General features: G+C 35.1%; 5 protein-coding genes across 6 annotated transcripts; 2 read left to right on the forward strand and 3 right to left on the reverse strand.

Annotated features, from left to right (window-relative positions):
- Nucleotides 1-1,830: 1,830 nt before the first annotated feature.
- LOC118267316 (nipped-B-like protein B) lies at nucleotides 1,831-14,623 on the reverse strand. The gene is made up of 27 exons (XM_050703312.1): nucleotides 14,473-14,623; nucleotides 14,009-14,118; nucleotides 12,057-12,225; nucleotides 11,396-11,958; nucleotides 10,985-11,193; nucleotides 10,669-10,900; nucleotides 10,319-10,480; nucleotides 10,028-10,215; nucleotides 9,694-9,931; nucleotides 9,348-9,613; nucleotides 9,026-9,262; nucleotides 8,729-8,950; nucleotides 8,466-8,648; nucleotides 7,085-7,840; nucleotides 6,686-7,006; nucleotides 6,407-6,545; nucleotides 6,206-6,330; nucleotides 5,891-6,125; nucleotides 5,577-5,731; nucleotides 5,238-5,502; nucleotides 4,876-5,066; nucleotides 4,355-4,551; nucleotides 4,144-4,267; nucleotides 3,820-3,966; nucleotides 3,486-3,679; nucleotides 2,856-3,033; nucleotides 1,831-2,777 (listed from the first exon to the last, which is right to left on the reverse strand). Exons 2-27 carry the CDS (start codon nucleotides 14,073-14,075, stop codon nucleotides 2,613-2,615), a joined length of 5,928 nt encoding a protein of 1,975 aa, XP_050559269.1. The 5' UTR covers nucleotides 14,076-14,118; nucleotides 14,473-14,623; the 3' UTR covers nucleotides 1,831-2,612.
- A 2,201-nt stretch (nucleotides 14,624-16,824) lies between these two features.
- On the forward strand, nucleotides 16,825-19,486 carry LOC118274205 (uncharacterized). The gene is made up of 3 exons (XM_035591638.2): nucleotides 16,825-17,712; nucleotides 17,872-18,124; nucleotides 18,216-19,486. Exons 1-3 carry the CDS (start codon nucleotides 17,518-17,520, stop codon nucleotides 19,469-19,471), a joined length of 1,704 nt encoding a protein of 567 aa, XP_035447531.2. The 5' UTR covers nucleotides 16,825-17,517; the 3' UTR covers nucleotides 19,472-19,486.
- LOC118277315 (uncharacterized) lies at nucleotides 19,479-21,546 on the reverse strand. Its single transcript, XM_035596053.2, has 2 exons — nucleotides 21,109-21,546; nucleotides 19,479-20,930 (listed from the first exon to the last, which is right to left on the reverse strand). Exons 1-2 carry the CDS (start codon nucleotides 21,234-21,236, stop codon nucleotides 19,772-19,774), a joined length of 1,287 nt encoding a protein of 428 aa, XP_035451946.2. The 5' UTR covers nucleotides 21,237-21,546; the 3' UTR covers nucleotides 19,479-19,771.
- A 616-nt stretch (nucleotides 21,547-22,162) lies between these two features.
- LOC118267318 (dehydrogenase/reductase SDR family protein 7-like) lies at nucleotides 22,163-25,175 on the forward strand. Of its 2 annotated transcripts, none has more exons than XM_050702841.1 (6): nucleotides 22,163-22,327; nucleotides 22,448-22,697; nucleotides 22,863-23,006; nucleotides 23,198-23,417; nucleotides 23,654-23,899; nucleotides 24,273-25,175. In XM_050702841.1, exons 2-6 carry the CDS (start codon nucleotides 22,548-22,550, stop codon nucleotides 24,461-24,463), a joined length of 951 nt encoding a protein of 316 aa, XP_050558798.1. In that variant the 5' UTR covers nucleotides 22,163-22,327; nucleotides 22,448-22,547; the 3' UTR covers nucleotides 24,464-25,175. The 2 variants fall into 2 exon arrangements, with proteins under 2 accessions (XP_050558798.1, XP_035437138.1); XM_035581245.2 differs by having other exon boundaries at nucleotides 22,208-22,362.
- Nucleotides 25,167-26,541, reverse strand: LOC118267310 (transmembrane protein 11 homolog, mitochondrial). The gene is made up of 3 exons (XM_035581233.2): nucleotides 26,376-26,541; nucleotides 26,013-26,233; nucleotides 25,167-25,796 (listed from the first exon to the last, which is right to left on the reverse strand). Exons 1-3 carry the CDS (start codon nucleotides 26,396-26,398, stop codon nucleotides 25,516-25,518), a joined length of 525 nt encoding a protein of 174 aa, XP_035437126.1. The 5' UTR covers nucleotides 26,399-26,541; the 3' UTR covers nucleotides 25,167-25,515.
- Between the last annotated feature and the right edge of the window lie 424 nt (nucleotides 26,542-26,965).

The following is a 26,965-nucleotide window of genomic DNA, read 5'->3' on the forward strand; positions in this document are numbered from 1 at the left end:
AGTCGCCATACATTACTTATGCTGAAGCTCATCGACTCAAGAACCCTCGTGGTCTTATTGACTTCGATCCCCCGGAGGAAATGGTCAGCTCAGTCACTTTAGCCATTATTGTGTCGGTGATGCGAAAACTCGCCTGTCTTAATCTTCATGATTCAAATTATTTCTATGTAGTATAAGTAGTGTTCGTCACTGTATGCTATCTTTGCATATGCCTATTATTTAATTATTATGCATTCTATATGTAAAACTCGGCTGACAAACGTTGAAGAGCTGCTGTCCTTATTTTTCGAGCACATGGTGCCACTCTACTAATGAGACCCAAAAACCTATAATGTGGGGATTTCTAACGATAGCAAGCAACGCTTGGAAGCCGTGCTTAATGGGTATTTATCTATGGCAACATGCCGCTGTTTTCTTCGTCTCTTATTCTTTTCCAAGGTGCCTGCACTTTTCATATTCAGTAGTCACCTTTTATGTCAATGGGTCGCACATAACGTGAAGTCTTGTCGCTAGTGGATTGTTTTATTGTCCTCCACACACACAGATCTCGGTACCTTCATTTTCACTGTATGACTTGACTCGTACATTTTGGATCAGCAGAGAACACTTCTCATCAAACTGTTTTGAATATTTTCATTACTGTATGAGTATGCAACCATACGAGTATGTTCACAAGCATCACTTTAAAGAATAATGTTATAATATTCTATATTGATCTAGGTTTGATACCTAGTCTTGTTTTCTAATAAGTGATTTACTATAATTTGGTTACTAAATCAAATTGATAATAAAAAATACATAAAATTTCATCATTGGCAAGTCGGAAACCGCATACCACAGTGACGATTGAGATTTAATACACGCTGTATGTCTTCATACAATTAACTCGAGACTCGAGCGTGCCAATGTTATTTAAATATTCAAACAAAATAAATCATCGAGGTTTCAACAGTTTAAAGGAGGAACAAACAGATTTGTGTAAACTTCATTATGTCTATCACGATATATTTTGTGTGCCAAGTTATTAATGTTTGTTTGAATGAAATGTTTCCGATGTATAGTAGAATTTAGAAAAAGTATTAATGTAAAGCTATGGATATAATCTAACGGCCTGTTGTTTTTATCGTAAACAGCATATTTATTTACACTAACTTTGTACTTCCCTACCTATAAAATATAACGGTAACCACATCTATGATTTATCAATTACTTTTTAACCAAATAACTTCCTGTCTTAAAATGTTTATTACATGTCCTTGGTATGACTATATTTTTATATATCGTTGTATGGATGTATTTTTTATGATTGCAAATTTAGACCTGCTTGAATGAAACGAGGATCGTTGCCAAATATACTAGACGTCTAAAAAAACTATAAGTCAGATATCAATATCACTAGAGGGTTGGACCGTTACAATGTATGTGCTCCCAGTAACTGCGTAGCTATAGCGTTATTGCAATTTCTTAGTACTAGCGATAACATTGAAAAAATAGCTTATTTATTTATTGTATCGATAGACAGGAAAAGCCTTGATGTGAGCGTTCATGGGTGGAGTAATGACGTCTAAGATCAAAATACATTTTACATAGCTCAGTTTGTTTATTTTTTGAATACTCATAACTTTTCCGTCTAAAAAACAAACGCGAATCGATACAGCTGTTCTTTGTTTTCTATAATAATTATGTACTATAGAACCAAAATCAGTGAATTTATATTAAGTTTGTTAAATATATTGCAAATACGAAATGCTACGCTAATAGCACACAATATTTTTGGAGCATTCTACATTAAATAACGGAACATTTTTGTGTTAAATAAAAAAGAATTCAAAGAGTTGAAATTGCTTTAATATGCCTTTTTTCTAAAATTATATTATCATCATATATATGTACATACATAAATCACATATGTAGCGATAAATATTATAATCATAACAAAACATTGTGTACTATTATAGCATGGTTGTAACTGGGTATATCGAGTGGACGTTGCCATTTTCAGTCTCTAATTCTATGTTTTATTCCAGCCGCAACCACAGTCTCGAGAGTACCCACATAAGCAACGTATACGTAACCTGCGAAGGCTCATCGCCGATGGTAAAGTGAAGCCCACACCAGAGACACTCATATTTTTCCTTTGTAACAAATTCGCGGTTTCTGACGAACGGCAGAAGAAGGTCGTCCTCTAACAATAGGTTTACAGCAAAACTACAAGTATTGGTGTGTCTATTAATAACAATAATATTATGAAATAAATTTTGTTTTGTACTCTTTAAATGTAAATATAAAATGATATTTTTTAAAGTCGCGTAATTATTTTAATACCCTCAACAATGAAATATGTACAACAAATATAACATTATTATTAGAATCGACGCCGTCGCGTCGCGACTGAGCCGAGCCGGGTCGAGGGGCGGGGCGAACTTGCAAAGACTCGAGGCGGAGTAGGTACATATACTTTATATTCTCATAAAAATTATCTACACACAAGACTTTTAATATAAAAACAAAATCGAGTTTCTCAAATACAACTTATATAAAGAAGTTCAAATAGGACGCGGGGCGCCCCACGACTCGGCGGAGGACCGCGGCGGGCCACGAGCGACTCCGCGCTAGGTGGCGGGCGGCGGCGCGGCCGGGGCCGGCGGCCCGCCGTCGCCCGCGCCCGCCGCCGCCGCGCTGGCCGCGCCCTCCGCCGCGCCGCTGCCGCCGGCCTGTCCCGGCTGCTCCTCGTCCTCCTCCTCCTCCGGGTCGAACTTCAGCATCAGCTGCTTGAACTGTAATAAACACGCGCTCAGTAAGGATCATGTTCACGGTGGCGAATAAAGCGGTGAAACAATAGTAACGTCTCTTACCTCGAGGTAATCATCGACCAGTCTCCGGCGGCCGCGCTCGTCCAGTTCGTCAGTAGTGAGGTCGTCTTCTTGTAATTGCGTGATGGTGGCCTTAGGCTCGAATATAGGCGCGTGGCGCCGAGATACTGCTTTTTCATACACCTTTACGTTCTCAGATGGTGAGTATTGGTTGATTTTTCTGTTAAAATAACGAGGTACATTAAGTTACATGTATATACATTGCAAATATCAAGCATATTATGGTCTCTGCAGAAAAAAAATATTTACAACAAAAAAACCTTCATTCCAAGAAGCTGTTGAGTGTGGAAACCCTATGGTGTAGCTTTTTTTTTTCGACGGGAGGAAATTCATCCAACGACTTCTCCCACCTAGGGTGAGGCGAGAGGGAGTGTAAGACTCTTACTGACTAAAAATCACCCCATTCCTACTCCTGCTCTTCGAGCCGGATCCCTGGTAACCCGCTAGATAGCCCGCAGCTCCGGGTCGGGCATCAGACCTAATGGGCCCCATTTGTGGTCTGGTTCTTTTGGACGCGTGCGCAACGCAACACACTGTACGCAGGGGTTTGGTTCAAGTCTGGCGGACACTGCCATAGCTGTGGTAATGTCTCAAATAATAGTAAATACGAACGCGTCCGTGAAGCCGTAGAGTTGCTTGAGATGCTGTTTGAGCACCAGCAGTAGCAGACAGCCGCGCGCCTGCCGCATGGCGTCCTGTAGCGGCCGCGTGCACTCCGGCATCTGAGCCAGCAACGTCTCCGCTTCCTCGTCATCCTCCTCCTCGTCCAGCGCCTCTTTCTCCTCTGTACTTGGTTTATTGAGTCCCTGTATCACGAAAGTATTAATTTATTTTTGTTTTACACCACTGGTAGGTAGTCATTGTAACCTGATTATGTACATTACAATATTAATACAATATACAGGATAGTTAATGTTAAAAATCTAATTTAAACTATTATATTTACCTCGCGAAAAAGTTGTAACAAATTAGATCCCGATGTCGATATAATAATGTCAATGTGATGTATAATAAATAAAGGTTCATCTTGAACTTGAAACGGAAAGTAGCTCAAATTATCAGCCAAGTACAGCATTTGATCCAATGGAGCAGTCTGTAATAAAGTAACACATATTATTTTATTGCAAAGTCAAAACACACATATTGTGCAATTCAAAATTATCTGTTTAAGAATAAGTTTGACTTTACATCTATTTAACGCGAGACAATCTATCTTAAATACCAGCAAACAAAATATGGTTAAACATGCACTTGTTTTCGCAAAACTTACAGAGACGTCATCAAATTGTTTGAGTAGTGATAGAACCAACGCTCGTCGTTGTGGTCGCGTATTGCGAAGCAATGAATACAAGAAACCATTGAGAGCCGTTGGCAATTCATCTTGATCCTTTTTCCTGCAAATAAAAGAATATTACAATAACAGATAAAATAAAAGTTTTATTTTACAAATTAAAATTTATACAGACAAGATGAACACATACCTAAACCCTCTTATAACACCTTTTTTTGCATTAACTTGTAATATTTTTTGTAACTGATAAGAAAGTTTGATGCCAAGTTGTGCCTTCATGTGAATGAAACCTGGATACTTCTTGTCTATCTCTTGGAGATGTTTGTCAGCCGTATGGGATACTGTCACTTCCAGATCCGTACTCATGCAAATCAAATATGGAACAATCTAAAACATAAAAACACAGTTTTATATAACAATCCAAAGAACCAAATAAATGTAGATTTTTACATTTATAAAGCAATCAGCCCGATCGTATCCATGGACACCTCGAAAGACCAGAGAAGTTAATACCGGCCTTGTAAAATAATCACACAACTTTACACTATTATTATTTTTAACAAGAAGCTCATTTTTTAACTGGATCTATAGAAGTTCCATTGAACCCTTTTATTTTACTTGATCAAAGAATAATTATTATCTAATTCAATTAGACTTGCTAGTTTGAACAGATCAATAAAATATAAATATGTAATACACATTTGAGCATACCTGTACAGGGTGCACGAGACCTTGTGCCAGTACCAGCTGCACGACTTTCATGGCACTGGAGCGTACCACGGTGCTGGGATGCAGGAAGGAGCCGAGGATCTCCTTCAGGTACAACTGGATCACCGTCGACGCCATACCCGAGGACACGTCACCCATCTCCTTGAGATTCTCATGTTTTGATCTCTTAGACCCTGAAAGTCCAAGCATACATAAATAAATATCTCATATTATACTAAACTTATAGAATTAAAATGATTTTTATTATTACACCACAACTGAATACGTTACTAAAAGGCTAATTACCCAAAATTTTTTCAAATTTATTTCAAAACTGATAAGGTGTTCAAAATAAATATACTTACATTCTTTATCTTGTCTTATCATCCTTTGCTCCTCTTCTTGTAAGTACATTTCAATGTTTCTCAGTACATCAGCTTTCATCTCAATCGGCGCTAAATCAGATGTGAGAAGTTGGTGATAGAATTCCTTTAGTTCAGGTCTCAACATGAACTCGTAATGCCTCACGCAGACCGAACCCAACGCCTTCAGAGTATGGGACACAAAGTCCTCATCTTCAAGTCCAACGAAAAACATCAACGTTGTAAATATCTGTTCTTTTATATCCGCCTGTGGACAAAATTTAATAAAATTAATTAATGAAGATGGGAACTGAAATTTTTGTGAGTTCTAAAAGTACTTACTGGTAGTCCTTCGATGACTCTCGCTTCCGTGAAATCAAAGTACCGCAACAAAAGTCCTACGATAAACAACGCGCGTCTGAAATAAGGCCTTGAGTGTAATGCTCTCGTCATTTCAGGATTTCGCTGCCAGCAGTGCTTCCATTGAAGCAGTACACCTGGAATGAGTTTATTTTGTTATCTAACAAATATTCATAAAATGAGAACTAAAGGGTCGCAGTAGCTACTTCTAACTCAACACACAGAGTGGAATATTTTATAGAAATAACTGAAAAACATTTCTAAATAAAAATAAAAGATAAAATAATAAAACTCACCATGGTACTTATTGAACACGTCCCTAATAAGTTTGTAGTTGTGCGTGAGGTTGTTGACGATGGCTGCGAGGCAAGCGATGCAGGAGGCGATGACGAGCTGTCCTCGTTGTAGGATCAGCTTCACGGCGTCCTCCTCCAGCTGGGCCAGGAACACCTCGCTCGGGTGCTCCATTAGAGGCACTACCAACTCCAGCGTAGAAGCCACCGTCGACATAATCTGTTGCTCATACTGATTCTGTAAATAGGAAATTGAGATGTTATACCTAATAGTCTATGGAAGGTTTTGATGGTCCATAGAATTGAATAGACATTTACCTGACACTTTAAACTCAAGTACGGCTGTAGAGTAAGTGCATGATTTACTAATAATTGCGGTCTAATTTTCGCAAACAAATGCAATGTGGAGAGGCAAGCTAGAATGCGCTGTGATGAACCAGTCCCTGTAAATACAAAAATAATATTTATTTACCGACCACAACATTATTTAAGCAATATAAATATTTATTAATTTTATACCATCAGCACTTGTCTCCTCTAGCTGCAGTAAACTTTCAATGAGACAGTCTACTATTTGCTGACAAGCAAGCAATAGTGATTTAGGGGGTTGATAAATAATTTTTGTAGAATCATCCTTATCTTCTTTAGGTTTGAACAACTGTAAAAAATATGCAATGGTAATTAATATATTAAAAATGTCAATGTTGTTCAACAAGTATAGCCGTACAATTTTGACACATTTTGTATGGAGCTTATGTCAAAATTCTATAAGTTACCGATCGGTATTATAATACTTACACTAGTCAACAATTGCTGGAACCACTCGAGGCCAATATCCCGGGAGGAAATGACGACGTCGGTGATATTGAGTACCTTCCTGGTGAGCGGGTCGGCGGCGGCGGCCGTCATGTCCAGCGTGCCCGGCCGCGCCGTGTTGGCGCACGGACTGAACCACATGTTTTGAAACACTTCCATCACCAACTTTCTGATTCCTTCTTCATCGTTCACTCTCCTGATCATCTTCACACAAATCTCGGGTATTTTAGGGAATTCCGGACACTCTATACAGATGTCTTTCAGAATTTTTATAACACGTTTACGCACCGATACACCAGTGTCCTAAAAAAATTATTCATTTTTTAAATTGATCACTAACCGTAATAGAAATTAAAAGGATTATAAACACCTAACACTCACCAATATTCTATTTGAGAGCATTCCATAATACTTATCAATAAGGTCGGGCCGACTGAGCACGAATTTTCCGACGAGGTCGACGGCAGCCTCCCGGACGGCAGTAGACTGGTCCAGAAACGATCGATTCACCCCAATCTGCATATCTGGTCGCGCTAGTACCGCGGGGTCTGCCTCCACAATCATCGCAAGGCATTTCATTGCCTTTGTGCGTATGGCTATTGTGTTTTCACATAAAATTACAAGGATTTTCCTCAGATACCTGTCGAAACTCTGTGAGAATGACCGTTTTGAAGCTAAGTACTGAGAGATTAGTTCAGCTCCACTATAATCTATATAGGATTGCATAACTTGCACCTGGGTGCCACCTTGATACCTAAACGGTCGGATTTTTTCGAGGAAGAAAGTTTTCCGTCGCTCTATAGTTTTAAACTTTTCAGCGGACACAATTGCACTGTTGGCCAGCTTCTTGTCAGCCTTCAGCCGTCGTCCTTCTTCGTCGCTGTCATCGTCAGCGTCAGACTCCTCCTCACTGGTTTCGTCCTTTATGTAACGTTTCTTCGACTTGCTCTTCGGTTTCTTTGTCGGTGATGTACTTTTAGGTTGTATCACCATATCTCTGTACCACTGCGTAATGTAGAAATGCCGCGCACAATTCCAAGCCTGATCTTTTTGTCCATTGATGGCCAAGTAATCCAGTAACACACGCTGCAAGAATTCTGTTCTTTCTTCATCTTCATCCAGTCCCGAAGTTGCGCTCTATAAATAAAATAAAATATTTACTTATTATAATAAATTTAAGAACAATGGTGCAATATATTTTTTTATGAACTACTTCATGGGTCGTGTTACACTTTTACATTATCAAGTGGTGAGTATTGGTGGATATTTCTGGTACAATAAGGAAGTTTGTTACATTGTTTAGTACATTATATTATTATATGTACTAGTGATGTAACGAATGTTCACATTCGCATACGCATTCGCGAATATTCGCACATTTTTTGACATTCGCAATTTTTTATGCCAATATTGCGAATATAAAAGTCATAAAAATAAATAAAATTTTCCAGTACAGGCTACTTCAATAGAGGAATAGGGGTTATTTTTTTATATTTATTACTAAACCTTATTTTTTTTTATCAAACTATCTTACAATCGTATCAGGTACTGGAATTTTTTGGTAAAGTGAATGATAAACATTTAAATTCAAATTAGCGCACGGCTACGTTCGTCGCCCGTTTGAATGACTTTCTGTTTGGTGATTGGATGCGAAAGCTCCATTTTTGAACTGTGGCAGTGTTCGCGCAGTTTGTTCAATCTCTTACATTCAGTTTATAAAACTTTTATTTATAGGAAGTGTACAACATAAGGTAAAACAAACCTGTGCTTGGTTGCCGTCTTTCTCCTCCTCGGCGCGGATGTCGCGTACGACGGCGTCCATGGTGGCGAGCTTGGCGCGCGAGTGCACGCTGTCCCGCCGCAGGCGCGCCGCCACCAGCCCCAGGTACTCCAGCGACGCCACGCGCACCGACATCTCCATCGACTTGTCTGACATGTACTTCACCTGCGTATACCATTCTTTACTGGACACCGCCCACAACAGATAATACAATACTTGAAAATCACCAATCAAATCCAACATACCAGCATAGTTCCTAGCAGACTGAGCAGTAACTCTGTAGCAGGCCACTCTGGTTTGTTCACGGTGGTAAGTAAATCGTGCACAAAATTTTCAAACAGGGGCCTAAAGTCAACTTCTTCATTCCGACTTCGGCACTTGTTTAGGAATGACGTCAGGAATGTTCCACCCACACTGATTGCTGCCTCATACTTAGAAATTATCATGAGATCTTTGTCCACTGCATTCTGTAACAAATTATATAAATAAGGTACCTATTATCAAACTTAATAGGAGGAGGTGAAATGAGAATCGTCACTTACTTTTTTGCTATCAGATAGCTCAGGATCTTTGTCTTTATCTTGGGACTTGCACAATGTTTCTGGCAGCGTAACCACGCACTGTACTAGTTGAAGAACGAGCGCAGTCAACATTTGTATCTGTTGGTCCGAACTAAGTTGGAACGATCGGAGGTTGTGCTTAGAACTGGGAATACGTGCTATCGATGCCAGTATGTCTTCTAGCAACAGCCGCCGGTGCTGTTCGTACTTTGTGAATATCTGAAAGGAAGATTTGATGTCAATAAAAAGACGATAAAATGCTTGTTTCGGTGTGGAGCGGAGCCGTAAAGGGTCGGATACTGACGGTAGTGACGAGCTTGAGCGCACTGAGCTGGAGTTCGCTGACGTTCTCGACGAAGAAGGGCGAGACTCCGACGGTGGAGGCGTGCAGCACGGTGGTGTCGGTGAGCTGGTGTGCGGCGAAGAGCTCGGCCAGCAGCGTCACGGACTCGTGCGCGTGCGTGTACAGCTCGCGCGCCGCGCGCTGCGACCCGCCGCCCGCGCCGCCGCCGCCGCCACTGCGCCGCGCCCCGCCGCCCGCGCCGCCGCCGCGCCGTTTGCGACCATCCACTGCGGATAACATCGATGTGAATATCTTCTCATTCAAACTTAATTTATGACTAAAATGAATATTTTCCTTTCTTATTTACCTTTCTTCTTAGAAGTACTTTGGATGCTATACACAGGGTCGTAGACACAATAGATTGTGTTGTTCAACTGGAATTTGATGAACATAATAATTCTATCTATAACATCTTCAAGAAATATCCGCTTCGGCATGTTTGGGGACGTCATCACGTACAGTGACGTCAGACATGCATCCGAAGCACACATGACCCTTTCTAACGCAGACTCTAACCATATTTGCCGCATCTCTTCACTGTCCTCCTACAAAGACAAACCAGTTATTTAATGTTTTACAAGTAAATAAGATAGTAGAATAATATAGTGTATCGTTTGAAGCAATGATATACGCTTACTTACCGGGTCGCTGACTAACGACATTTTCTCCGCCGCCCTGATATTTTTTTCTAATATGTTTAACAATCGAACTAATCTGTCTGCTGGTATAGCTTCCATAGCACCAAGATTCTTTAACTTAGCAGCTTCTGAGCACAGCTCTTGAAGCTGGTAACGTGGTAATAATAATTCTTCAGGTATATCTGTTCCTTCTGCAATGGAAATCCATATTAAATATTAATCATTATTAATTATAAATAATTACATTGAAAGCAAGTTTCATAATAAGGGCTTAAAAGATTTGGTTTAACTTACCCATTTCGTCAGTAATTAATACGTCGTCGTCAATAGCTTCGAATACTGATTCAATCAATTTGTTGAAACGTTGGTAAGTATTTGTCTCCATTAATTCATCTACAGATAGCATTTCTAGCACAGGTACTAATCTCCGCTCTACTTTACGTAACTTTGGGCGCACTGAAATAACAATTAAAAATATTATGTATTTGTAGTTAAAGTTGATCTTGTTAAGGAGAAAATAGAAGTTTATGTCACACGTTCTAGATATCGAAATGTATTACGATTTATGACAAAAATATATGGAACAAAAATTTGACATAATATTAGATTAATATAAGTCTAATAAATAAAAAGTTGTTTGATACCTATAGCAGCCTCAGCTTCTTCCCTCTTACTGGCTTCTTCATGTTTCCTTTTAACTGCTTCCCAATTCTTCTCCCTAGCTATATCTATCGCTTCTCTTTCTTTATCTACAGTCGGTGTACCGCTAGTTGACTTCGATTTCAAAGGAACATTGTCATCAGAATCAGACTCAAGGGCACTATTTTTCCTCGACCTTTCTTCAGCTGTAAAGTCATGCTTTTTCAACAATCCCTCCTGTAAATTGAATTATTATTTGGACATTGAAAACCATGGGCTTGAAAATCATTTTAGGCTAAAATGATCAATTTTAAAACTTACTGATAAACGCCCAAGTTTGACGACAGGATATCTATTATTCATAGAACCCGTACTTTTACTCGGGTCTTGCTTGTCTTGGTTACTATTTTGAGCTTGTGGCGGAGCATATGGGGCTCCCATTGAAGGCTGAGGCACTTGCGGTTCTAAACGAAGCGGCGATGGCGCCACACTGGCTTGTGCTGGAGATTGCCCTGTCCTCACATTACCATCTACAATATTAATATTGATAGTGTGTTAAAAGTTGAATAAAAAAAATTAAAGATTGCTTGGTTGCAAGAATAAAAATTATAATAATATAATTAAAAACAACAAGTTTGTGTACCATGAGTGGTGTACTCATGGTACACAAACCTGTTTCCTTCTAGGGGTAGAAAAATAGAAATGAGTAGAACATAGTAAAGCAGTAAATACCTTGCTCAAATGCCTTCTCTTGCAGTTGCATTAATAATCTCTGTTGATCCGGCTGGTTGCTTGGCGACATAGAAAGTGGATCTTTATCTTCACTTAAATTAGTACCATAACTCCTATTATCTTGTACTAAACTATTATAAAAACCACCATTTTGTGGGTTGGAATTGGATGCATTTGACAGTGGGCTTGGATACATATTGGAAGAGTTTCCACTGTTCCAAATTGGGGACACACTGTTCTGAGAAGTACTATTTACTTGGTTCCCTGGCCTGGCTTGCGAGGGGGGAGAGCCCATGTTAACATGGGGAGACGACTGAGAGGCCGTAGCCAGCAATTGTTGATTTGGAATGGATGCTGTACCATGTGATGATGGACTTGAGGGCACAGTATTAGGAGATATACCATTAAACTTATGGTGTGAGTGACAATTTGGACCCCAATGTGTTCTTGGTTGCTGTTCAAACACATTAGGATTTACACTTAAAATTGCCCTCAATAGCTCTGGTAAAGGTTGTGGTGTTGGAGGATTTGAAGTGTTTGCAGTAGCATCATCTTTTAAATCTCTGAAAAGATGAAAATTACATTCATTAAGAGCATGTAAATTACTTCAACCTTATCTAATATAATATAATAGATATGTACAATCAATTGAAAATATTACATGTGCGATACTGATGTCTGCATAAGAGATTGAATTAGTAAAGATACTAAATTTTCATCACGTGTTGCCAACAGAATCGCTGCCTCTTCAGCAACACGAGGGTGAAACAACTGTGATTTGTTGTTAAGTGTTGCAGGCAGTGGTGCTGGAAGAGGTAACACAGGTAACACTGGAAGAGAAAAAATATCAAATTACATTTTTAAAAATTATTATAATTAGAATTAAAAGTAGTAGTAGTACATTTTTAATGGATGTAGATATGTAACAGATCGCCATGATATGTTGTGTGAAAGATAATGGAGGGTGTACACATTTTTACAAACTGTAAATATGCCACTGCAATAGCTCATTAATACACTAACATTCCATATTCCAATTAACTTACTATGGTAAAATTTGTTCCACCATATATAACAGTCACATATATGTATAACACACTAGTTTTATCAGGATTAGGCTAATGGACAAAACTATGCACCAAGCTGCTAATTAAACACTAACCATAGTGTAGTGTAGTACTCATTATGTTATAGTAAAAGCCAAAATAAACCAGTCCGTAATTTAAAAATGTAGGACTTAAAATAATTAATATATTTTTCTGATAACTATTAGAACCTTGTCAATCACCTGGTGCCTTTTGGACTTTGACTTCAGGGACACTTTGTATGAAAGTAATCGGAAAACTAAGTTTCAATATGAATTAATATTTTACTTATAACATTATATTATTTAATTGGTAAATCTACCAAGAAATAACATGCCTTCTTATTTATTTATTAGTAAAAATCTGTTAAAAGAAATTTGATGATAATACTATACATCCACTTACACTATTTTGGGAAGAGAAAGTTGAATGTGTTTCTATAGTATCTAGTTTATTGAATAGTATCTAATTTACTGAAATATATACAATACAAATATCAATCTCCTTTTTCCTCTCCTTTGATGCCTTTTTCTTAAACACTTATTAACGCTTAGCTCTGAGTTTTAAAAATATTTGAAAATATTCCAACATTTTACATAAAATAACAGTTTCTCTACCACTAAGGATGACTACAACAAGTCTATGGTTAGGCTCATTTTCAAATAAATAAATAAAATATTTATAAAAAAATATACAATGTTATAGTTTCAATTTTAAGGGGAATAATGTAAATAAATGTAATTAATAAATACCATATTTATTTCATTAATGCTGATTAATCTATAAATAAATTAAAATGTGACATAATTACATATTTTTTGTACAATAGTAAATTGAACACATTTGTTGACTTTAGAGTAACAATATACGAAATAGATTTAAATAATCAACCTTCAACTATGGAAAACTAGCTCCTGCCAGCGGCTTTGACCACATTCCCATGGGATAAAAAATAGCCTGTGTTATTCTAGCTGTCAATTTACCCCTATTCCATATTTCATCCCAATCCCTTCAGTCATTAGATTGTGATTGAATAACAAATATACAAACTAACAAGCTTTCTCATTTATAATATTAGTAAGATTTCACATAAGGATTCCTACTAACCACATTATATTTTAATGTTAAGTCTGATTACAGCTAAGAATCAATGTAATATATGAACCATAATATTAAACCAATAAAATTATGAATTATACTACAGTTTTCTTTAAGGCATCCTTAATTTGTTCCTATTAGAAAAAATAACTATGAATTATTTAAGATTAAATAAATAAAAAAAAAACACCCAAGAAGCAACTAATCAGATGGTACATACCTAGAATTAATGTTATGTAAATAATACTTTTTATGTTTATTATGATTATATATTATATATATGGTTATGCAGTTCCTAAGACAAGTATGATACAACAATAATGTAGAATTTCATTAAATTACTTGATGTGATTTGCCAAGAATACTGAGGAGTTTTATGTAAATGTTAGTTGTCAAAAGAACTCATACCTGATGTAGTTCACATACTTACAGTCTGTCAAGCTGGCTACTCCTGCTAAAGTCGTAATAGGGACACTTGGGATATCCCTTTCATTCATCTTGATTAAACAGTTTTATTTTCTCAGGTGCACTATTATTTTCCTAGAAGTTAAAAAGAAAGCTTTTGCTGTGGTACTATAAAACACACCATACAAAATTGTTTGCGTAGTAGTTTCCATTATCATTTTACTTTCCACTCACGTAACACTTTTGCACAAGAATATTTAACATTACCAATTGATTATTTATCAAATAGGACAAATCACTAATAATTGAAGTTACATCGAATCCAAAGATTGTTGTGAAAATGGGGCAGCCGTCAATTTGATGCTTTGTTGTGCGTTGTGCATCAAAACGAAGGTCAGCGCATCTGTACGACACTCCCATGAGAAACTGAGAAAATTAGTTTTACTGACACTAAACCATATGTTGATTGAATATGTAGCAAATACTCACTGAAACATTATGTTAACTATGTCTAATTTATTTATCCAGGACAAATCAAACATAATCCCAACATTTAGATAATCAAGAAATTACGAATTGGTGTTGCCAATCATTAAAAATTTCACCACATGACGCTAAAATATTTTCCAGGACCATAGACAATTTGCTACATCCCTAGAACTGGAGATACATATTAGAGATGAACATTTTTCCGGATAAATAGTAATTTGAACTTACATTTTCTCATCTGCAGGTAACGAAAAAAAGGACAATCCCTCGTCCTTTTGTCTTGACATACATCCATCAAATGCGCAATGCTTTAAACCAGACATTCTCTCTTATTTTAAACTTATTTAGTATTATAGTAATATTAAAACTTCCACCAAACAAACGTGCGAGCTCTACGCGTGAGCAGCGACACCCCTCAGTTGGAGTGGCGCCGGCGCCTCGTAAATTTGTTGACAATTGGTATATTATATCGCTGACAGGTATGGCCGAGTGGCGGTGGCCTACCCACTACCTGGGTGTATGGAAGGAATCATAGACAAAAATGATGTTTCACGGTTTCTACTGTAAGCCTGTGAGTCAACTTTGACTTGAGTCAATGACCTATAACTGTCATTTGCTTGCTTGTCACTTCAAAAGTACAGATAACAAAACAAAAATCTATTTACTTTTTTTTTATTTTAATCTAAATACCTATTTACAGTGTCTATTTATTAAAAAAAATATAGATTTTTGTGTGAAAATACAGTAAGCAACTTTGTAGATAACTTGAAAGTGGTCGTTTTTATTTGGTTAATTAATATACCTACTCGCTATGTATTCTTGATTTTAGATTCACTAGTAAACATGTTATCGGTAATTCAGGTTTACTTCTAATATAAAATAATACGCTAGTATCAATATTACACTATAACTGACTATATATATATGAATACTATAATATATACTATTATACTATATGACTTTTTTTTATAGTCACGCTGAAGGGGTTGCTATTTGAGCGACGGCTTTTATTTATTTTCATGATTAAATAGACAAGTTGTATATTACAAGTTGATCATTGAAAATCCCCGTATCTATGTAAGTGGCACGACAATTCCAATTATCAAATGCATTATAACAACTACTTTTCGCCATAATTTGCCACTACAGTAAGGGACAGGAATACTACCAGTTTTTATAAGGAAAGTAGGTGCTATTTTTTATTTCAACATCTAACAAAATGTGTAGTGTGTAGTAGAGAAAGAGAGTAACTTTTTGATACATAGTTATGCGTTATTTCCTATATTTTACAACTTAATATTTCTTTTCGTAAACATTATCAAGATCAAGTCAAACTTCTGGGCTTTTTTTATGTTGTCACCCTCCCAATGACGAAATTAAAACTGTAAAAGGCATTTATTAACTGTTTTGGAAAAATATTTGAGTAAAAACAAACATTTACTGAGTAATTATAAAGGAGATGGCTAAATGACTGACCCAGGCATAATAACAAGAATACGAATTTCACGCTAACCCGTATTAATTAAATATTCACTTATGAATTATTTTGTGTTTAACTAATTCTTATAACTTGGTGAACAAAAATTAACAAAAAATAAGTTTCATAATTATTTTTTTCTGTTGTGGTTTGACATGACAACACGGAAGTAGGTACTGCAAGCTATTATTAGGACATTAGTTTCCCCGCAAATCAAATCGAAATAATTATAAATGTTTTGTTCGACACAAAATATATATTTTGTATAAGATTGCACAATCTTACTATATATTTTGTGTCTGTCCTTGGTTACTTTGTGTTCATTATCTAGTATAAGCAGAATTGTTTACCTATCTACCTCATATATAAATAACTTTCGGCTCAGGTACATCAAAACGCCTTGGTAAAAGTTCACAGCAATGTTATAGATTGAAGTTTTTGTAACGTTGTTTGACGTAGGAGCGCTACTTTATTTTCAGGATTGCGCAGATATGCCAAGTTTCTGGACCTTCTTAATTACAAAATATAAATTTTTAATTATGCGGCTTTATTTATTGCTAGGTACCATATTTATACAATACTAGCGAACCCGGCGAACTCCGTTTCGCCATCAATGATTTTTACTGTTTTCCTGCTTTACTCTTAAATTTTCTCTTGAATTTTCTTTGCTATAAACCTCGCGGAACCCGAGATCTTTCCAACAAATACAAAACCGTGGAAATCGGTTCGTGCGTTCTGAAGTTATAGCGTCAGGAAGGAAAACCCGACTTATTTTTATATAATAGATTTATTTGTACGGGTTACGACTTCCATACTTTGGTTTAGCCATGTCCTTTATATTATGTATTTTGTAAAGATGTGTTTATGTTTAGTTACTATTTAGATATATATTTGTTTTTAATTGTATCTCTTTTGTTGAGAATTGTATTAGATTTTAATTTCTTCTTTTGGCTGTATAACATATTGGCGTAAGCTGTAATGTTGTATATGAAAATTTGTAAATAAATAAATAATACGCATCAAACGTAAGATAGAATATGTAGATAGATAGACGATGAATATTATAGTAGTAGGTAGCAACGCATCGGCAAGCCGACATCCCTAGCGACATAGGTATCGCGTCACTCAGCGCCAGACAGCGACAGAGCTAAGAGAGCGGCAATACTTATAGTCCGGTCCGGTCATTACACGATATTGAAATAACAAAAATTCCGACAGAGCTGAATTTTGGTACAGACCTTTATTTTACTATAAGGATTAAAAATAAATTTTACTATAAGGATTAGATTTTTAAGTTTTCAGGTCTAAATTAACCGGACTATAGGCTAATTAACTAAATTTGAAAAATTGGTTTAAAATATACTTTGATGTTTATTTTACCCCAAAAACCCTATATTTTTGAAAAATAGCGTTATTCACAATAAGTATTTTGCATTTAAAAAAACCAATTCAAATTATCCTCTAAAACGCTTAAGACTGTCATGGCGTCTTGGATGACGTCACGCCTTGGCAAACAAGTGTGTTTGTATACAGAGAACGGAGAGTATCAGTGTTTTATTTATTGAAAAATGAATCCCTCGTATTACAAGAACTGTGTAGTGCCCCAGTGTACAAGCACAAGCATAAATACGCCAAACAAATTATTTATATATGTTCCAAACGATGTAAAAATACGAAGAAAGTGGCTAACTCTAGCAAGAAGGGATGATGCTCATTCTTTATCAACAAAATCGAGAATGTATTTTTGTGAAGATCATTTCGATGTAAGTATTATTCACAACATAATGTAAGCAATATAAATGTAAAAGAAAACAAATGAATTTACTCAATAGTGGTTGGGGTTAGTTCTTTTGTTTTGATTTTATGATCTAGAATCTGTTATTTATATTCATTGTTTTAACATACACGTTTTATTGTTCTAGTTGCCGAATGATATGCTTAATTATACCGAGTATCGTGTTATGGGAAGAGTATCACAAGTGCGCATGAAACCAGGTTGTACTCCAAGTAAATTTGAATGTCAAGAAGATAGAAGAAAACGAACATGTAGCAGCACAGAACGACCATACATAGTAAAAAAACAAAGAATTACGACAATAGCAGAGTGTCTTAATGAATTAGATAAAAGTTGTATTCCAAGTTCGTCTCTCGAAGATACTCCTCAAACAAGTTCAGGTGTGTATGAGTAATAAACAAAACAAATAATTTTATTCAATAAGTAAGTAGTTAATCATCATTATGAAATTAATTACTTTACTTTTTGCAGATTTCCAAACAGTTGAACAAAATGAGCCAGAAGTTACATGTGAGCATAAAGTAGAAAAATCAGTTCAAGCATGTATAACGCAGAAATTCAGAAGTAAAGCTGTCCAGATCAATATCAAAACAAAAGACCAGGCATCATCACCCTTGAAGCCATCAATAATATCTAGTTCCACATCCCCGTTTAAAGCTGAGATCATCAAAAAAACATATCCTTCTGTCTCCAATCTAAACAAAGTTACAAGAACTGTATTGAATAAAGAAGAGCACTCTGATAGTGATATATCTTTATATACACCATCTGTTGCCACCCACAGTTGTTCGTCATCAGTGCAATCATTACAAGTTCAATCATCTTCTGACTGTAGTGAATTAATTGCAGAAGACAGAAGACTAGAAGTTGATAAGACACTGTTGCACACAATTGGAAAAATTGAAAAGAAACCTCGAATATACATTGGTGTTCCGAGCAGTTGTTACTACTTAATTGACATACTAAAAGCTGAATTAAATATTCCTAAACATCATATATTGCTATGTTTAAATAAGATACGTTTGGATGTTAAATTTAATCAGCTCACAGATGATTATGGAATGACTCCAGCAGGTTTAAGCAAGATATTTTTAAAAAATATACCTCTGATAGCTAGCTTTATGCGTCCTTTTATTGTGGAGCTAGACAGGGATATAATTAAAAGGACCTTACCTATGGCATTCAGGCACAAATATTATAATGTAAGTTGCATTATCGACTGCCTTGAAATTGAGATCCAAAAGCCATCTAAGGCAATAAACCAAGCTCTGACATGGTCTGAATATAAAAAAACAAATACCATAAAATATTTAATATCATGCACACCAAATGGATTGGTTAATTATATTTCTCCTGGATTTGGAGGCAGGACAACTGACACATGTGTAGTGGAATCATGTGACTTTGTGAAATCATTAAAAAGTGGTATGGTTGTTATGGCAGACAGGGGCTTTAAGCATGTAGAGCAGTATCTCAAAAAATCAAATATTACATTAGTAAGGCCTCCAAGCGTTGAAACAGGAGTGAAAATGAGCAAAAGTCAAGCAAAGCTAACCAAACAGATAGCCAGCTTGAGAATACATGTAGAAAGAGTTATTCGGCGCTTACGTGAATTTTATATGCTTAAACCACATGCATGTGTTAATTTAAAACATGTAAAAATACTCGATGACATAGTAATCATAGCCTGTGCTTTAATTAATTTGCAAGATTCTTTAGTAAAATAAAACAAAATTTCAAAATTATTTCTTTTTTATTCAAAACATATATTATGAACCTACATACACACACTTAGTCTAAGTCTACACTATGATGAATAAAGTGTAAGATTATTTTATAAAATACTAGCGGACATACATACAAATACAAGAAATATATTGTCGGTGATACTCATAGACTCACTCATAAATTTGAATCTTTCTGTTCAGTCTAAATTTGAATCACTGTTAGTTATGCAGTTTATGAGTATCATCAACTATATATATAACTAATTTAAAATGTAACTTTTCTTTAAAACCCAAACATACTCACTCTACACTCTGATATAATAAAGGATATATATTAATTTTCCAAAAGTTTAATAACTTATTGATAAAATTCTCAACATATTGGGGATCAAATTCTATATTTATTATATCCACTTTTTTATTTTGACTAAAGTCTGGGTCAGCTATACAAAAGCAACAGTTTTTCTTTTGTGATAAATACATCTGAAGCTGCATTTGGGCATAATATTTTTCTGTAGCCAGTGCATTTTTTATATAATTTTTATATGTTATTTTACTAATAGGACACTTAATTTCAACTATCCCATCTTCGAAAATTCCGTCTGGTGAACCAGCAATCATTGGGTACTTAGAATTTAACAAGAGGCCACACTTACTAACTTTTTTTTTTATTTTGCTCTCAACTGTTTTTCTCACTTCATTTTCTAGAACACGGCCACGTTTCATGGCCGGAGTATCAGGAATTTTACCACCTAGTATGAGGGAAATGAGTGTGCCGTCACTTGTTTTGCATCGGCTTACTTCAAATGCTTTGGAAGCAGTTATTCGACCATATCTCAGTTCAAACCACAGAGCGCTATTAGACTGTTCTCTTGTTTCCTCTTCCACTTTCTTGATTAAAGATGCTGTTATTTCAATTTTCTTCAAAAAATCTTCAACGCATCTTTCTTTAAACTTATAAGTAAGTTGATGCATTGAGATAGCCCATGTTTCACTTTCACTATAAGTAGGTTGGTATTTTAAAAGTTGACAGTCCTCAACTTTTCTCTTTCTTGCCTCTTCTAAAAAATTATTAAAAACAGATGGATTTGCTGGTAATATGGGATTTCCTTTGGACAATTCCTTCGCTGTCATATATTTAATTGTAGTACCAACTTGAGACAGTTTGGATTTCTTCCAATAGCACTCCACAGAAGTGCATGATGGTTCCTCACTTCGACGATGAACCCACATAAGGAACGCTATAGCGTGCTTACAGCCACCCTGTGATGCTACACAGTCTTGACACTGGACAGACAGAATAATGTCATCTTCTTCATCAACCACCAATGTACATCCATATAATTTGGCATGAACTTTGTGTTCTGGACATATTTTGCACTTTACAGTACAAAATTTGTTTTCTCGCTTAAGCTGCACATAGCTTACGGCGTCATCTCCGTAAGAAGCTCGTGATGACCTGAAATTAAATTATTTCACATTAATTTATCACTTGTTTACACCTCGTAATTCTAACCTCAAAATTAACAAAAAATTGGTCTACTAAATAAATTTACATAATAGATATGTTAGTTTATACTGAAACTGTATATTGCTTTAATTTAAGCTTTAATATTTTTACACTTGGGTATACTTACATCGAAGTTTTGACATTGCGAAATTCCGATGAGCAAAAGTCATTGTTTGACGCGAAAAATCGGCCAAGCATAATTGCGTCGATTCTAGGCAAGTTATTACTGTCTGCTTTAACAAAACCTGGTTCCATGATAACTATCAACTTGAGAATAATGCTAAAAACGAATAAAATGTGAAGTAGTCAACGCGTCCTTTTCAATGAAAACGTCAACAACAACCATGTTTGACACGGCGTGACGTAACATTCTCTGATTGGCGTTTACTGTCACGTGACTAAATGCCTATTTTTTTCGATTTTCTTTTCTAAAAATATTATCAATCTTTATTTATTTTTCTAAATAGTTCTATTTTTTTGTAGCTATATATCATAAACATTAATTGTAAACGCTAATCCATCCGATTTATTCATAGTGGATACTAGCCTATTAGGTGAATATCTCGTTAGGTACTAAGCGCTTATGTGAGCTGAATTGAACTTTGTTGCTTAGTAGCACGAGTCTCTATTTCTATGAATTGTTACGGGAAGTGGTGCTTCTGTACTTGTACTTATTATTCTGTGTATTGGGGGCCAACCCAGTTCCCCTATATTCATTGTACTCTTTGGGGCCATCTGGAGGCTACCATTTTTTTGCTCACTAGATGGCACCAATGTAGTAAGAGGTTTTTAATCCAATCACTACAGCTATCAAATATTAACGTCTAGTGGTGGAATACTACCTTATTCCCTATTGGAGGAAGATGCAAAAATGCACTTATATACCTACCTAATAGTTAACATTTTTATAGACATTGCTATTTAAACCTAGCTGAACATAAACCAAACATCCACTTTTCATCAGTTATGTTATAAGTTCCCTGAATAGAAACCTACCTACATTCTAAGTATTTTTGGTTCATCAGTTTCGAGTTATTATTCAAATTATTTGTAATTAACTCAAAAATAGTTATCAATTTCATTGTGCGATATGAGTACTCGTACTAAACTCGCACAGACAATATTCTACTAATCATAGTAGCACTACATACCGATTACCGATATTGTATCAGTACTTGTGTCATCGCAATCTATAGTCTAAAGTTCATTTTTTATTATATCTGTTTCCGTCATCTGTCATATCAGAATAATATTAACTTTGTAAGGTTAAAGTCAAGGTTGAAGTTTAAATTTAATTGAATGTTTTTGTTTAAATTTTTAACCAATACATTTTATAATTATATAAGGTAAGGTGGCCCTTTGAACAGTTAGGATAATACCGGTGATCTTTTACTTTTAATTCATTGAAACCTTCAACCAATTAAATTGTGAACTTAACTAATAATTATTCTTATCAAATATTTTAGCTTTAATAAATTGGTTGCCTGGAGTTTCTACGCCTGGACTTGTAAACTGGAATAACTGGATTTTAAGCTCAACGATCATCACTAATAAACGTTCAACAAAATGGATCTTTTATACTGTGATGCAGTTGCAGTTCACTCACTTACTTGGTACCTGAAGTACGTTGGTATACCATTGACCATTGGTGTGACAATGTGTAAATTATTCAATTGTATCACCACAAATAGACGTCGTGCTGCATTGCAAGGAAAGGTATGACCTTAGTTCACTTTAGTAAATTTTACCTTACTTTAAAACTCAGGGCAAGTTCTTACATAGAAGTTGTATGTGGCAATAATATGGCGAGGCAATTTAATCATAATTATGTCTATTATGTATGTCACCTTGTTAATATGGTTTGTAATTTTATATTTCCAGGTAGTAGTAATAACTGGTGCAAGTTCTGGGATAGGAGAAGCATTGGCTCATGCATTCTATGAACAAGGAAGTAAAGTAGTGTTAGCTGCTAGAAGAAAAACAGAATTGGAGAGAGTAAAAAATGACCTAATGTCTAAGAATCTGGTATGTACCTTCATACTTTCTTTACACACATTCTTTGTTTAAACCGCTACTCTGTCAGTAAATTTTCTATAACAGACCTTTTGGGCACCATGGTCTTTGAATGTTTTGGTTTTTTTCTTGGAGTAATAGGGAATGTGGGTCTCAACTTGTTATAAATAGAAAATACTATTAAAATTATTTTTATGTTTCAGTCTATTCCAACACTGGAACCAGTTGTATTGGAGTTGGACCTTATGAAATTGGGAGAAATGAGTTCATTTGTTCAACGTGTCTATGACGCCTGTGGAGACATAGACATTTTGATTAACAATGGAGGTATCTCACATCGAGGATCAATATTGAATTCTAAGATAGATGTTTTCAAGAGTATTATGGATGTTAACTATTTTGGCTCTGTTGCTCTAACAAAAGGTAATTTTCTTGTTCAGATATTCTTGTAGTTCTGTAAGAAATTGTTTTTTTGGTTGATTCATAAAACTTAATGTGAAATCATCACATGATATTAATGCATTGAATTGATTAAGGTTTGATGCAAATGTTTTTTCTACTTGATGTGATAACCACAAGTAATTCATAATAAATATATTACTTGTACTAAATGTAAGCAATTTTTATCTTATTTATTAATTCTATTGTTTATTTTATAGAATGTCTTCCAAAAATGGTTCAACGTAAATCTGGTCACATAGTATTTGTGAGTTCAGTCCAGGGACTCATTGCCATACCTGAGCGCTCTGCGTATGCGGCGGCAAAACATGCTATGCAAGCCTTTGGAGATTCTCTTAGAGCAGAAATGCATCAGCATAACATCAATGTTACAGTTGTCAGCCCTGGTTATATAAAAACTGCTATATCTTTAAATGCATACACAGGATCTGGTGAAGCCCATGGAGGTGAGTTTTTTAATAATTGATATTTGTTGCTTATATCTGTAGATTAATTTTGTAAAATTAATCGCGTATCACCTGAAGGTAAGCAAACGCCGCCGCCCATGAACACTTGAAACACCAGAGGCGTTACAAGTGCCGGCTTTTTGGGGGTTAGGAATTTAAGGGTTGTTGTTCGGGAATCGGGGATTGGGAAGATTGGAAAGGGGAGAATTGGGCCTCCAGTAACATCGCTCACACAACGCAAGCGTTATTTCACGTCGGTTTTCTGTGGTATCACTCCGGTCGAGCCGGCCCATTCGTGCCGAAGCATGGCTCTCCCACATTTGTCATTCCCCTTTATCATACTAAAACATAAATATTATTGAATCTGTTTCAGTAATGGATAAAAGCACCGCTGCTGGTTTCTCTCCAGAATACACTGCAAACAGGATCCTTAATGGAATTGTGAACAAAGAAAAAGATTTGGTTATTAGCCAGTTTTTACCCAGTTTAGCTGTAACTCTAAGACATTGTACACCATCATTGTATCACTGGATTATGGCAAAGAGAGCTGTCAACACATCTTAGTGGCCTCAACTTTTAACATAAGTACTTTACAAAGAAAGAGATTTATGTCCATAAAGATTTTAATGAAAACTTTTACGGGCACTGTTTATTTTCTCTAATGGCAAAGGGGTTTTTATTAGTTTTAAGGAGGACACTTTTTAATTATAATTATATAAGAAATTATATTATTCTTTTATAAATACAATTTGTATTTCCGCAATATGTATCTTGTGCCATTACCAAACTTGTGGTATCAATAGGATAAATTTATTTTAGATTAGGAAGTAACATTGACATTGCTAATTATAAACTGTCGTAAATTAATACTCAAATTGTTGTTAGCTAACTTGCTTATTTATGGTGAAAGACTGAAGAATGTTGCAATTGTTTTACAATTTTAATTTATAAAGTTATTTGATTGATTTCACCTTCATCAATAATTGCTACAGTTTTATTTACTTATGGTTCATATTACAGGGTTATTTTTAGTCAATATTACATAATACTATTTTATCTCGGACAAAAGTATAAATGATATTGCACCAATGTGACACACTCATGATTAGATTATATGAATAAGCAAATTGTATTTCGAACAAAGCACCTTTAATATATTACGATTATTTTAAAAATTATTGAAAATGTTTACTACTTAATTATTGTTTTTAATTATTATGGGCACAATAGCAATTTAATATTATAAAGGTATAAATAAAAACAATCATTCAAATTGCATCATTGTTTTATTACATGATAACAGTGAGGATATTATTAATTGGAGATCACCATTACCTTGCTTTTTAACAGAATCCTTCACTATCACAATTGATTAACTAAAAAGCATCCTTAAATTACAAGAAAATATCTTTTGTACAGGCTTTAAACTAATTCTACTATTAATAACATTTTTACATTGCATCCTACAACAAATTATACATATTGTATAATTACATCATTAGACTTCAGACGTAAACAACATTATTAGAAAGCACTAATATATTTTATGCTTTTCATTGGAGCATTTAATGACTAAAGCTCAACACCATTATTATGCTATTTGCAGGACTATATTTTTATTTAAAAATGTTATATAGTCTCCATAAGCATATAGCTGCCGCTGTTATAGACACTGTTGTATGTAAAGTAATTTTTCTTTTATTGTCTGTGTGCACCAGAACAACAGGTGAGGCAGATGTTAGATCACTCAACATAGGTAATGTGGATAAATGGCGGCGGTTTTTTTCTTCTTGATATTTGCAACACGGATCCCACTGCCATGACAATGTGTAACAACCTGCACACAGTACAGACACAATGCCAAAGGGTGCACAAGCTAATGAACTCCATGCAAGACCTGAAATAAATGATAAAATATACTAATGATTAATACGAAACCAAAGTTTTTTAATAACTAAATTCACCTCAAAAAGTAAACAAACATTTTACTGTGAGCTTTCAATCTTACAAATTCATTATTTACCAATGAATTATGAACAAAAAGGCTTTATAATATTCTATTATCAATGTTGTATTTTTTTCTAATCATGTATAACAATGAAAAATAACACACCTGAAGCAATGCTACAGAGTCCACTGTAAACAGAAACCTTATGCAAGAGGTTTCCTACATAAATCCAGCGTGCTGTTTCTTCACCAAGTGGCTCTGGTTCTATCACAATAACGCTAACGCCGGCCTCCAGTGCTCTTTCCAGTTCCATTTCAAACTTGATGTGAGCATTTTCACTATCATAAACTTCTCTGATGATCGCGACACTGGATGGCTTTAGATCACTATAAACAAAGGCCGGTTATGTAATTGCAAAACAAATGATATACTACAAATAAGTTTAGAGGGTAATTGTTAAAAGTTAATTTATTTGGAGAAATAATTATTAAAACTATGTTTTTGGTATTTCATTTACTATTTACAAACCTGTCACTTTCATCACCCGCCATCTTATAAATATAGACAACTACTATTTTATAGAGTAGAGTCAGTAGAGTTATGATGAGTTAGTATTATGGTTAGAAAAAATCATTTTTTACCCAAGGACGCAACGTCCTTTATTTTAGAATTCTACCATTGAATAAATAGGTAATTTTGAAAATCAGCAAGCAAGGCAAAAAATATGGATTTTATTGGGCTTATAAAAGTTTAAACTTTTTATATTTTAAATGATCAGTCATAATTAAAAAAAATTGATTTATGTATTTATAAAATATATGTATTTCTTTATTATGTAATTCACAAATTATAATTAAACCAATCAATCAGTCTTTGTTTTACTCGACTAGACCGAAACTAAAGTAATAAATAACATAATAAACACTAAATTCTTTGTAAATAACAATAACAACAAGTTACGATCTCGACGGTTGCTCGGACTTTTTTTTCGGCCCGAAGTTGGCGGATGCTGAAGCTGAAGCTTTGGTCGGATACTATAAATTACATACTAGCATTTTGGTCACAAAAATAAAATGTACAAATAAAATATTTCATATTTATCGGAAATGAGTATATAA

The sequence above is a fragment of the Spodoptera frugiperda genome, chromosome 23 (genome assembly GCF_023101765.2).
Source record: "Spodoptera frugiperda isolate SF20-4 chromosome 23, AGI-APGP_CSIRO_Sfru_2.0, whole genome shotgun sequence".
NCBI lineage: Eukaryota > Metazoa > Arthropoda > Insecta > Lepidoptera > Noctuidae > Spodoptera > Spodoptera frugiperda.

Excerpts from the sequence above, each read along its gene's own strand:
- LOC118267318 (XM_050702841.1), top strand. The coding sequence starts at position 22,548 with ATGGATCTTTTATACTGTGATGCAGTTGCAGTTCACTCACTTACTTGG. Across the intron at positions 22,698-22,862 it reads GTGCTGCATTGCAAGGAAAG|GTAGTAGTAATAACTGGTGC; the intron begins GTATGACCTTAG and ends TTATATTTCCAG. Across the intron at positions 23,007-23,197 it reads ACCTAATGTCTAAGAATCTG|TCTATTCCAACACTGGAACC; the intron begins GTATGTACCTTC and ends TTTATGTTTCAG.
- LOC118277315 (XM_035596053.2), bottom strand. The coding sequence starts at position 21,236 with ATGGAACCAGGTTTTGTTAAAGCAGACAGTAATAACTTGCCTAGAATC. Across the intron at positions 20,931-21,108 it reads CGCAATGTCAAAACTTCGAT|GTCATCACGAGCTTCTTACG; the intron begins GTAAGTATACCC and ends ATTTAATTTCAG.
- LOC118267316 (XM_050703312.1), bottom strand. The coding sequence starts at position 14,075 with ATGAATGAAAGGGATATCCCAAGTGTCCCTATTACGACTTTAGCAGGA. Across the intron at positions 12,226-14,008 it reads AGTAGCCAGCTTGACAGACT|TGTTACCTGTGTTACCTCTT; the intron begins GTAAGTATGTGA and ends TTTCTCTTCCAG. Across the intron at positions 9,614-9,693 it reads AAGTACTTCTAAGAAGAAAG|TGGATGGTCGCAAACGGCGC; the intron begins GTAAATAAGAAA and ends TGTTATCCGCAG.
- LOC118267310 (XM_035581233.2), bottom strand. The coding sequence starts at position 26,398 with ATGGCGGGTGATGAAAGTGACAG. Across the intron at positions 26,234-26,375 it reads GCGGGTGATGAAAGTGACAG|TGATCTAAAGCCATCCAGTG; the intron begins GTTTGTAAATAG and ends CTTTGTTTATAG. Across the intron at positions 25,797-26,012 it reads ACTCTGTAGCATTGCTTCAG|GTCTTGCATGGAGTTCATTA; the intron begins GTGTGTTATTTT and ends CATTTATTTCAG.
- LOC118274205 (XM_035591638.2), top strand. The coding sequence starts at position 17,518 with ATGAATCCCTCGTATTACAAGAACTGTGTAGTGCCCCAGTGTACAAGC. Across the intron at positions 17,713-17,871 it reads TTTGTGAAGATCATTTCGAT|TTGCCGAATGATATGCTTAA; the intron begins GTAAGTATTATT and ends TTATTGTTCTAG. Across the intron at positions 18,125-18,215 it reads TACTCCTCAAACAAGTTCAG|ATTTCCAAACAGTTGAACAA; the intron begins GTGTGTATGAGT and ends TACTTTTTGCAG.